Source organism: Haliotis rufescens, unplaced genomic scaffold, assembly GCF_023055435.1.
Source record: "Haliotis rufescens isolate VD_foot unplaced genomic scaffold, xgHalRufe1.0.p SCAF_16, whole genome shotgun sequence".
NCBI lineage: Eukaryota > Metazoa > Mollusca > Gastropoda > Lepetellida > Haliotidae > Haliotis > Haliotis rufescens.
The window spans coordinates 10,184,116-10,196,443 of NW_025963846.1; the positions used below are offsets into that span (position 1 = coordinate 10,184,116).

General features: G+C 40.9%; 1 protein-coding gene across 1 annotated transcript; it reads left to right on the forward strand.

Moving 5' to 3' along the window:
• Positions 1-2,943: 2,943 nt before the first annotated feature.
• Positions 2,944-10,435, forward strand: LOC124134632 (transforming protein RhoA-like). The gene is made up of 3 exons (XM_046499572.2): positions 2,944-3,113; positions 6,451-6,621; positions 7,891-10,435. Exons 2-3 carry the CDS (start codon positions 6,460-6,462, stop codon positions 8,320-8,322), a joined length of 594 nt encoding a protein of 197 aa, XP_046355528.1. The 5' UTR covers positions 2,944-3,113; positions 6,451-6,459; the 3' UTR covers positions 8,323-10,435.
• The last annotated feature ends 1,893 nt before the right edge of the window (positions 10,436-12,328 follow it).

Consider the following 12,328-nt stretch of genomic DNA (forward strand, 5'->3'; position numbering starts at 1 on the left):
AGATTTATAGGTTTACGGTTCCACCGACCCTTAGTTTGACAAGTGTAGCTTACAATTAAAATTATGAGGACAGTATTTCTTCACCGTTGAATGTGTTGATATATTTCACTAATAGAAACAGATAGTGCTGCAAGTATAGGTTGCTTTCGAGGCTCGTAACGTAAATGTTCTGGGTAAAAAAACCTTACGAACTATGACTGTCGTTTACTGGTTCTGGACGTTTCTGCTTAAACAGCAGTAAAGCTGGTCATATATTTAATTTTAATCCTAACCGTGTGTGAGTGGGATGGTTTTACGCCGCTTTTAGCATTATCCCAGCAATATCACGGCGGGGGACACCAGAAATGGGCTTCACACATTGTACCCATGTGAGGAATCGAACCTGTGTCTTCAACTTGACGAGCGAACGCTTTAACCACTAGGCTATCTCACCGCTCCTTTACCCTACCAACTGTCCTATACTTAGGGGTAAAAGAAACTATACATCTCAGTTGATCTTTTCAGATGATTGATTTTCAATTGAAACTATCTGAAGTTATCGATATTATATAAAAACAATATACTGTACTGGCTCTTAGTCAACACTCACTGAGTACTTCTACATTGCTTTATTTGTTTAAATATAATTTGATCAAAAAGTTTTAAAAATCTTATCTTATCTTTTAAAATCAATATATTTGTTTTTTCGGCATACAGCTACAACATTTCAAACATGGTAGGTGTCACGTGGTTGCAAATTGATTTCTTACCCCAGTCTTCATTGAACCAGTTTATTTTTACACAACACAACCCAGCCTGATTACTTTTTTCAAACTTTTGCAGGAATGAGTGATAGTTACATAGACATTTCAAATTTCTAATTTTAATAGCCGTTCTTTCTCTTTTCAAATTCATAAAAAACAAACTCGGTATACTTTCTTTTGCCCCACGTTTTTTTAGTGACCACTTTACAAAACTATTGTTTTTGTTTTTTTAAAGTTTTATTTCGTCTACACATGTACACCCCATGTATTTAAGAGAATAATCCGAAAACCAAGTATGAAAACAAAGGAAGAACATATAAACTCACTGCTTTTTTCTAGCATGACATAGTGCGCATACCAGACACACACTATGTCACAAAAGTAGGCTCAAAAACTATCCACGCCTTTCACTGTCCTGTGTATTTGAAGTCCTGGCCCTATTCTAGATGGATCGGCTTTCAGACCGAACTGCGCATATAACTCGAAATATGCGTGACGTATTAACCACACAGACCTTTGAACAGTTGAAGCAGAGGGATTGTGACGTCTGACTAAAACTGCCCTGCCTGTGTCGATGTGACGTCACCGCGTCCATTGAACGGGCTTTGATGTGTGCTGAGACCGGGGCTGCGATTGAATAGCGCGTGGGAATAAGGGGAAGTAACTCTCATATACATTACTCATCCTTTGCATCTTTGTACAGGATCGTACTTCAAACCTATCCTATCATGTGTCGTTGTCATATTCGAGTATGATACAACCCATGTTTAACTAATGTTTAGATTTTGATCCTATTTTTAAAAATGTGAGGTAGGGAATTGTATTATATTATTTTATTTCAACTGTCTATTGATGCGACCAGAGACCATAAAATAGATTTTATGGTCCCTGATGCGATGAACGACATAGGAAGTGTGACTGTTTGGTAGGTGTTTACTATTTCAACAAGTAAACGAAAAAGGGTTTCTTTTCTATATTTAAAGAATATATGGCGAGTTGGTGATAATAACATTATAATATAAGCATTGTAAGGGAGATAATGCGACATTTCCGAAGCACAGTAACAGCTGTGTGATTAAATCAACTGGTAGACAGCAGGCTAAACGCACCAGCTTCCATGATGACGGGGCCCTTGTCAAGCTACTTTAAGATACGCGGAAAATGTTCATATCCAAAACATTTAGATACAAGACGTAATGATAGAGGGAGCACACGTGGAGGTATAGTCAGCACAACGAAGGTAGCCCCAGTCCGTGGTATACAGGCGTATAAGGTTATATACAGGAATACAGCATGTCATCGGACACCCTCGACATGTGTCTCGCCAATGTGCTGACTAGCCATGCATATTTCACTGGAGCTCTAGACACCGTCCCATAAAGCGATCTTAGCGCTACGACTGTCCTAAGTCTGTGTTAAAGTATGAGAGTAACGGTCATCTTATTAGCGTTAAGATCGCTTTGTGGAACGGACCCCGTTGATTAGGATTTAAATGGACCCACGGCCTCCCCCTCCCCCCCCCCCCCCAAGTTCCGATATACTTATGTTAAAATCCTACATTTTACGCGAGACTATCAACGCGGAGAAAATGCGTTAAAATTTCGTCCATTAACGTAACTGGGAGATAGCTCTCTCAAATTTGCGCCCATCTCTTGATTACTCAGTCCAAGTGGAGAAGTAAACATAAGAATCACATGAACGTCAGCAATATTTGAAATTAACTTTCGCTTTCTAAGTCCCTTCTCGAAACTCTGTGTACATTTGTTCTGGGGCCCTTATGTGGTCACAAGTTTTTGTAAAATCGTAAAGCTGTTGTTTCTGGCCATCCTCTCAAGCTCCTCATTTTTATCCCCTACCCGGGAACTGTGTGACATATATAAATCTGCCCTACATAGCAGAATATTATATATGATAGTTAACTGGGTTACTTCGCCATGCCATGGCCTATTGTACGTAATTCAACCGCTGCACACCGGCTTTGCCCTCTAACCTCGCCAGCCTATTGTTTAGACAACCCCGGAGGCCAACACGTAACTAAACAACAGTCGTGGGCAGACGATCACTGTTCCAAGGGAGGTAACTCTAACTCAGTTCTGATTCCTAAAAATAGCAGAACGTGTTTCCGTTCTCGACCAATCAGTGTTTGCAGTCTTGTCCTATATTTAGCAACAGGCAAACCGCCTATATATACAGTCCTGGGCCTTGACTCACGTTCACAGCGAATCTGTACATAGGTAGCGGACGCGGTGATCAAAGTACACCACAAAGCCAACAAGTTGACACAGATCACAAGCGACACCACAATTCACTTCATAACTGAGGCAGTCTGGACAGGATACTATCGTTTACTCGGATAACTGACGTGTCCAGGTAAGTTACCGTAGTTTGTTTAACGGTATTTAAAGCAATTCCGTTTACAAGTTGGTTGTCTTGTGTCACAAGTTGTCAGCAGCAAACATGGATGTCATCCAATGTCGGACCATATCATATGACCTACCCGTGTTTGGTCGATTAAAATAGAGATAAGGGGGTAAATGACTGAAAAGTAATTGTTGGTTATTTTGAAAACTTGGCGTGTGTCATCGGTGCAATGTGTCTCATTGTCTCCCTGGCCCCTGTAGGCGTCCCAAGTTGCCTTAGGTTGTAATAGGATCGGTATGCGGACAAGAGCGAACGCCCTCTGTGGCCGCCGAGTTGTGTACAGGTAGACACGATGGTGTATATAACGCCTAGATGATTTACGCTTACAACGAATGATATATCTCCTTATCATATATCATACTGTACATCATGATGGGCGTGGCTCGGTCTGGCCCGGCCCGGGAGGGGTCGCAGTGTCAACTTCCGGGTTGTTGGTTCTCGAGACGTTATCAGAAAAATGAGTGGTATTTCTGTGGACTGATAAAATTATGTGGTTGCTTTTTGAAACTGAAAAGAATTGATTCACGATTAAGCATATGTAAGGGGTTATTATAAAGCTGTAAGATGTATTATCAACCACTATAATAGTTTGTATTCCTGGAATATGTAAAAAAAAGTACACATGGTGTAAGTTTTAACACGCTATTTGTTGTTGTAAGACATGACAACTCAAATGACATGATTATATCACAAGAATAATATATTTGTACATTTCACCATTTTGAAAATTAGATTTTCCAAACATACATCCAGTTAATAAATGCATCGTTACTTGAACATTGTTGAAATATTCAAACAGAATACCAGTTATGGCGGTTGTTACATTTGACACCACTTAGCTGGAGACATATTTATACGCTTACACCAGTTATGCCTGAGAGCGAGGTATGCCAGGTTATAGAGATTGAATCCACAACAGCTTTTGTGCTGCTTATATTCATCTGACGACTGGGTCACATACTTGATCTCCCATAACACACACTACCCAGCCAAGCTTGACACAGCAGTCGAGGTGGGAGTTCTCTGAAGGACAAATAGCAGGTGTGTGGCAACGGTGTTCCACAAAAGTATTTCACACAATTGGCGTGACGAACGTTGCTATTATGTTAGTACATATAATAATATGATTTTACTTTTATTGATATATTTATATTATATATTTAATAAATGGGCGTTTTCTTATTCCAAGCTCTTACACCATGCATATTCTTTTCCACGTTCACTCGGGTATGGAGGGATTGTGTTAGGATATGGCGAGAGTATCGTGACAAGGTATAGTTTAGTGAGTATATCTGTCCATTACGCTATGGATTGATTACAACATGGTGGCGTCACGTGATAAGACAATCGGTGGTTGGCAATACTCCGGTGACAAACACGTTAGGTAAGACGTCAATGTGTACCCCAATGCATTATATTACCAATATTTACTCGTCCCCCTTTCAACATCGATGTAGCCTAAGGGTTACATATAGTGTTCGATCGCCAACCGGAAGACCTGTGTTCGATTTCCGATATGGGCATAATGTGAACGCCCGTTGACGGTATTTCCACCGACATGTTGCAGGCTTGGGGAGACGTATAGTTCTAAATCTTAATTTTATGAACAAATTCGAAATAATTTTAGTTGAGAAATGTTTTTTGTGTGAAATGTAACATAGCTAGGTGGGAGAGATATGACAATCGGTATTGGGTGGAATGATGCATATAATCGACGGGAAAATTGTGAGAATATCCGGGAAATACCAAATATAATAAAATGGACTAGTCCAACATTGTATTCAGAGAGTCATCATTATTTAAATACGGGTAAATGTTCTTAAAGCCTGTTCATTTTCTGGACATCCTTAAAAAGGTTGTACAAGATGTTGACATCTCATATAAGAAATAGACGACCCATGGTCGTTGTTTATCGTACAATAAAACACTGCAGGGAGAATAAATCACTCGGGCTGTTCCCCTCATGGTTTATTCTCCCTGCTGTGTTTTATAATACGATTAACAACTCCCACTCGTCGTATATTTCTTAAGCAGCATGCGACTTATTTAAGTGGTTTAATGAGGGGAGTACCAAAGCAAACGGAATGCTATCTTGGAGGTGATTTTAATGATTTGTAATTTGTTATCTTTTCGTGTAACCCAGTGACATTCGGCAAACACTCAACAACACTTTACTAGGTAGTGTACTCGAGGCTACACAGTACGTTGACCCTAGGTGGCGTTGTTAGTTTCTTTTTAAGATTTTGTTTCCGATAACAGTTGTTCAACGTTTCATGTACACGGTACATCCATACGCCCATTATGTGGCTCCAAGCTCCAATCGCAATACGGATCATAACTGTATGGGTCAAGTTTTGTGTTTGTCTTGAGAGATGAATTACTATGATAGACAGTTGTTAAGGGGATTAGCAGAGAATGTGTTCGTACATGGTCAGTGAAATCTGTTGATTGTTGTTTTAGATGGATATGGGGCGGTGGGGAAGCCCAGTAGTTAAGGCGTTCAGTTGTCAAGAGGAAGGCTCGTGTTCGATCCCCACATTGGTACAATGTGTGAAGGATATACCTGGTGCCCAACCCCTCCCTCCCTGACGTAGCTGGTATGTTACTTATCAGAGTAAAACCATAGTTTGTTTGTTTGTTTGTTTGTTTGTTTGTTGTTTAACGCCGCACTCAGCAATATCCCAGCTATATGACGGCGGTCTGTAAATAATCGAGTCTGGACCAGACAATCCAGTGATTGACATCATGAGCATCCATGCTAGGGATACGATGAAACACATCAACCAAATCAGAGAGCCTGACCATCCAATCCCGTTAGTCGCCTCTTACGACAAGCATAGTCGCCTTTTACGGCAAGCATGGGTTTCTGAAGACCTATTCTATCCCGGATCTTCACGGGTAAAACCATAGTAAACTCACTGCTGAGTATATTTTCCGAAACAGTCACATTGAGTTACGCTATTTGGTTAGCGACAACGCAAATATTAACTTGTATCGTTTTTCGCAAGATTTCGAACAAATTAACATGCGTATGAGCTTTCCTTTTCATAACATATGTGAATAACATTACCAGATAACAGGACATACCTGTTAACTTATAAAGTGAATTCTGGTTAGTGATTTAACTAAATGGTTCAGACAGAGACTAGCACCGTGGCCTAATAACGACACGTCACTATCTCGAAATGTGGATATTCCAATATATTTCCTATGGTACCAATGACTTAAGAGTGTCACTGCTTTTTTATATTAACAGAAACTGTATTTGTACGTTTATTGTTTTTAGGACAACAAGATGGCGAATGCACCGCGCCGGAAGAAGCTAGTGATTGTGGGTGACGGTGCTTGTGGGAAAACATGCCTGCTGATTGTATTCAGCAAAGACCAGTTTCCTGAAGTCTACGTGCCAACAGTTTTCGAAAATTACGTTGCGGACATCGAAGTCGATAATAAACAGGTATGCATCATTCCCAGGCCACACACCTCGTGACCTTCTTCAGTAATTGGTGTGACGCCAAGGAACATAATGTCCCGATTAGGCCACAATGAATTATTTATTAGATTTTCATCTAAAGTTTCACAAATATGAGGCGCCGAGCTTCATAATTTTTGGTAGAGGTAGTTTGGTAGTGGAGCGGGGATGAAATCTAAAAAATACTAAAAAATAAGAAATATATCCTATATACAAACGGTAAAAACTAACATTTTTAGTCCACTAGTCCTTATGATGATAACATATAGCAAAAACCTTAAACATGACAAATTTCTACAAGTCCTTATGATACCCTAACTATTTGGCAGTTTGGCAAGGACTACGAGACTAGTGCCAACTTCTAACGCTGTGTACGGGGAGGGAAGGGTGTAACCTACGGAAAGGTTTCGCTCCTCAAGCCGAAGACTCGGGTTCGGTTCCCGATATGGATTCTATGATATTGACCGCTATGTGTCTGGAATATTCACCAAAACGTGGCGTTAAATAACATTAACTCTTTGGGAACGTACCGTAATAAATCCGATTACATCCACACCGAAATTGCCATGTAGTAAGCCTCTTTATGTTATGGTAAACGTGTTCACATTGAGAAACGAGTAGTGTAAACGAAACAATGAACAATATTCATTGAGGTCATGAATAGGTTTTATTCTTAGTACCAATATTCCTTACCAAAAGAAGGGCATGGGTGAGTGAGTGAGTGAGTGGGTATGGTTTTACGCCGCTTTTAGCAATATTCCAGCAATATCACGGCGGGGGACACCAGAAATCGGCTTCACACATTGTACCCATGCCGGGAATCGAACCCGGGTCTTTGGCGTGACGAGCGAACGCTTTAACCACTAGGCTACCCGACCGCCCCAAGAAGGACATGGAACCATAGATGACAACCAATATGATGAATAGTTGATTTGTTTGTGCCCACCTCCTCCAACAACCTTTAAAACAAAGGGTTTCTCTAACCCCAGTCCCCAACCAACCCTGTAAACGTAAATTCATAATTTGATGTGTTGTTATTTACGAATAGATATTGCCCTTCATGACCTACATAACATTAGGGGCGTTAGGGTAGTAATGCTAAAGGCCCGGGTTCGATTTCCTGGATGGGTACGCTGTATGAAGGCCATTTCAGCCCCCGCCCCCGACGTTATAGTGCTGGAATATTGGTAGACGGGGTGGAAAAGAACGTCCTCCCTCTCTTTTGACCTTCTTTCAATTGTTTCCTCTATGTAGGTGGAACTGGCGTTGTGGGATACAGCAGGTCAAGAAGACTATGATCGACTCCGCCCGCTGTCCTACCCAGATACTGACGTCATCCTCATGTGTTTTTCCATCGACAATCCAGACAGCCTTGAGAACATACCCGAAAAGTGGAACCCGGAAGTGAAGCATTTCTGCCCCAGCGTTCCCGTCATCCTCGTCGGCAACAAGAAAGATATCCGTAATGATGACCACATCAAGGCTGAGTTGGCGAGAAACAAACAGTTTCCGGTCAAATCGGAAGAGGGTCGTAATGTGGCTGAGAGAATAGGAGCAGAAGCGTATCTCGAATGTTCGGCTAAGACAAAGGATGGCGTGAGGGAAGTTTTCGAGACAGCAACTCGTGCAGCGCTGAAGTCGAAGAAGAAGAAGAAGTCCAAAAAGAGCAAATGTAAGATTCTGTGAAGTCAGAGGCTTGTTGTTGACAAGACTTTTTGACGTGCTCGCTGGCCAAGGTATTGTTATTGGCATATTGCTATGCGATGATTGGAAGAAGCGGACTCTTTCCTGTAAACGAGCACATAACAATTATCGCCTCTGTGCAGGCACGTTTGACTTTGTTGTGAAGACGATGATGACGTTTAGACTATGTTTATCAGTATTCATATGTTGTTTTTATCACGAGTTCCCCTATGTAATGCACAGATCAACAAACCAGCAGGGGGCGCACGATGCATATCCAAGCATTGTTTAACTTCTGCCAAAGTTTGATTGCAACGAATCCTAGAATATTTCACCAAATGTTATTTGGGATATGTGTTTCTTTTTATTGCTTCAAGCCACATGAACAGAATGTCCCCATCACTGAACTGATCACTGATATAGAGCTATCCATATTGTATCAAGGGCAGATAATCCAGGACCCTACTACCCTGCCGTGCTCAGTGCAGTCCTGCTAACGTGTGATATTTCATCGTAACGTGATAAATGGCTACATTCCCTTGTGCGATGGTTGTTTTGTAGATATGTATACATACAATGGAATGCTCTTAAAGGGGGACTCCACTGTCCGCAGACGCCCATTTCCGGTCTCGTTCTAGTTGTCATTATCGCCCTCTGTGAAACGAGGCAGTCACTCATTGCTGTGTAAATTAGCGTGCTCTGTGAAACTTGACTGTGTTTAATTGCAGTTGGAGTTAGCGTCCTTTGTGACACAGGACAGAGTCTAATTGCAGTTGGAGTTAGCGTCCTTTGTGACACAGGACAGAGTCTAATTGCAGATGGAGTAAGCGTCCTTTGTGACACAGGACAGAGTCTAATTGCAGATGGAGTTAGCGTCCTTTGTGACACAGGACAGAGTCTAATTGCAGATGGAGTTAGCGTCCTTTGTGACACAGGACAGAGTCTAATTGCAGATGGAGTTAGCGTCCTTTGTGACACAGGACAGAGTCTAATTGCAGATGGAGTTAGCGTCCTTTGTGACACAGGACAGAGTCTAATTGCAGATGGAGTTAGCGTCCTTTGTGACACAGGACAGAGTCTAATTGCAGATGGAGTTAGCGTCCTTTGTGACACAGGACAGAGTCTAATTGCAGATGGAGTTAGCGTCCTTTGTGACACAGGACAGAGTCTAATTGCAGATGGAGTTAGCGTCCTTTGTGACACAGGACAGAGTCTAATTGCAGATGGAGTTAGCGTCCTTTGTGACAAAGGACAGAGTCTAATTGCAGATGGAGTTCGAGTGTAGTTAGCTGCTGGGTTGTGTTTCTTACTTCCAGAGCTTGTTTCTCTCATCTTACCTTTGCATGAAACGGTCGTGAAAACATCTGGTTCTTTTAAGGTCCGCGGTGCAGTGACCATTTACGGTTTCGATATTGACCTTATCCAGACTTGGGTCAGAGACTCTATTTACGTGGATATTAAATTGTTAATGACTAAACAGATACACAGACACACGTCTCACACTGGCTAGGACTGCCTGTTTCCCAGAGCCTTGCCTCCCTTTAAATCAACAGCATCTCAAAACAATGATATTTTAGGTAAGGTTTAGTTCATAGTTTGGTGTCACGTGATTCATTCTGAAGGCAAAATTAGGGGTGACCTGTGAACCAAAGTGATCTGTGATAACGGTATCTCAGTGTAAGAATGTTGTTTGTAACGTACATGTTGTGGATATGACGCTTTGTTTGTGTCAGTCCAGTACTACGCGAGTACACCGATTATCTCCCTTGAATGGCAAATCTCATGTACACTGTGCATCGAGACATTTTTATGTAACTTACACCTACAGAATGGCAACGTGACAGGTAGATACAGAAATGTTAGAATACTGTCTAGTCTCTAGCGTATCGATGACATTAAGATAGACATGTACATATATTGCTGAAGTTAATTAAATACAGTTTAATTCCAGGATATGTATGAAACTGAAACCCTTGACATATTTGTTCACCTACACATTACATAAATGCCATATTCGAGTGTTGTTTTTGTTTATACCATATATTCGGATATGCCACTTTTTGTTTCATTTATTATGTTTCGATTTCAATTTTGAATAAAATCAAATGTTTTTCAATCTGTTTTTTACTTTTTGGGTGTGCATAGTAGTGTTAAATTTTGCTAGACATTAAACATGTACAGGGATCAAGTCAACATTATTGTTGAGTCGAGGAAAGAACAGATTGACGGTCATAAGCGTTCATCATGTTTTATGATAAATCGAGTATTTGACAGTTACAAGTTTTAAGGGTTCCATTCCCGACATTGGTACAATGTGTGAAGCCCATTTCTGGTGTCCCCCGCCGTGACGTTGCTGGAATATTGCTCAAAGCGGCGTAAAACCAAACTTTAAGCGTCTCACTGTACATGATATGAGCATCCTCTTCACCGGAACGGAAAGGTGTGTGTTGTCAAGCATATGGCCTCACCTCAACCCTTTAGGATTATGTAGTAGGCGGAATAAGGCGGAACGTGGGTGAATTAAAGGGGCACTAAGCTCGGGCTTCTTCCCGACTGTCTAACACTGCCTGCTTGGGCTCACAAGCTGCCGTGAGTCACTTTGCTCGCTAACGCAACTGGGCGTGACAAGAGACTGGGCTACCACCTGTAAGGACAGCGTTAACAAACTTTGAGGCAATATTTGTACGCATTTCTGACCACTGATTGGTTACCCGTGATCTATGAAGATTTTGATATTGGAAAGGGTGCATGTTAATTAATTTCTTCAACTTCAACAAACAGATGAAAAGAATTGTGAAAGCTCATCGGATGTCGGTATTTGGAAATTCCCATGATGGTTAATAAATAAAAGTATCCCTGCAGTTTAAGCAGTTTTTTTTATTTGGGATTGCGTGGATAATACGATTACTACTCTCTTGTTGTCATCCATGTTTCCTGGTATAACCCTTCATCATTGTTGTCATTCACGTGATGCTCAGTTACTGAATTTATTACAGGTATAATTAGTGGTAGCACCACTCAGAATACCCGACAAAGGTTCCCATTTGGCATGTCTTGAGTCTGGGAAAATGATCCAATCTAAATCCAGGTTTGGAATCGGGTAAAATGTAATATGCACGTGACAGCGCAGCAAGGGAGGAGAGATCAGTTGAGATTCAAAAAAGAACATCCATCAAAGGATTAACCGAAAATACGTCGATTGATTAATCACTGTTTTTTTGCACAGTGGATTTGTCAAAAGTAAGAGTTTAAATGTGTAGGTTTACTAAAGTAGACGGAATACACATATTTAGGCGTGAAGTGCCAATATGAAACAACATACATGTACTTTGTTCAAAGGATTAACCGATAATACGTTGACTGATTTCTCATTGTAATCTAACTCAATGGATTTGTGTTAAACACCGTGGACATTATGAAAGCTGACCAATGAGACTAGAAACCTATGTGAAACACCTGAAACAAACTCACGTGATTAGTTGAGAAACGAACTCGGGTTATGATATCCAGACACGCTATATGTATTTTATACTATTACATTGTTACAAAGACACGTGGTATCGAACAAGTTTCTTTGTACAGCTGCTGACGTATGGGATAATGTTCCTTTATGTGGATATTTACGGATACATCCGAATATTCTAAATACAGCCTTGGTCGGTTGTACGAAATTTGCATTTTGTTTTCATTCATTTGCTGTAGCATTAAACATAATCATTCTCGTTCCTCTATTTTTCGTTTGGAAGTTCTTCAGTGCGAGACAGATAATACAAAGCTTTTTCGTTTGTGGGCATGTAAATATGGTGTTCACCTACTTTATCTAATCTTTTGGTAAAAGATTGGTTAAAGTAATCAGGTAATCTAGGTTTTACTTTGCTTGACTGGATTTAGGTCATGAGGTGATGTGGGTTAACTATGCTTGACTGGATTTAGGTCATGAGGTGGTGTGGGTATGGGTGATCCCACTCATGAATAGATTACCCAAGTGAAATGTTTAGTCATTAAACAC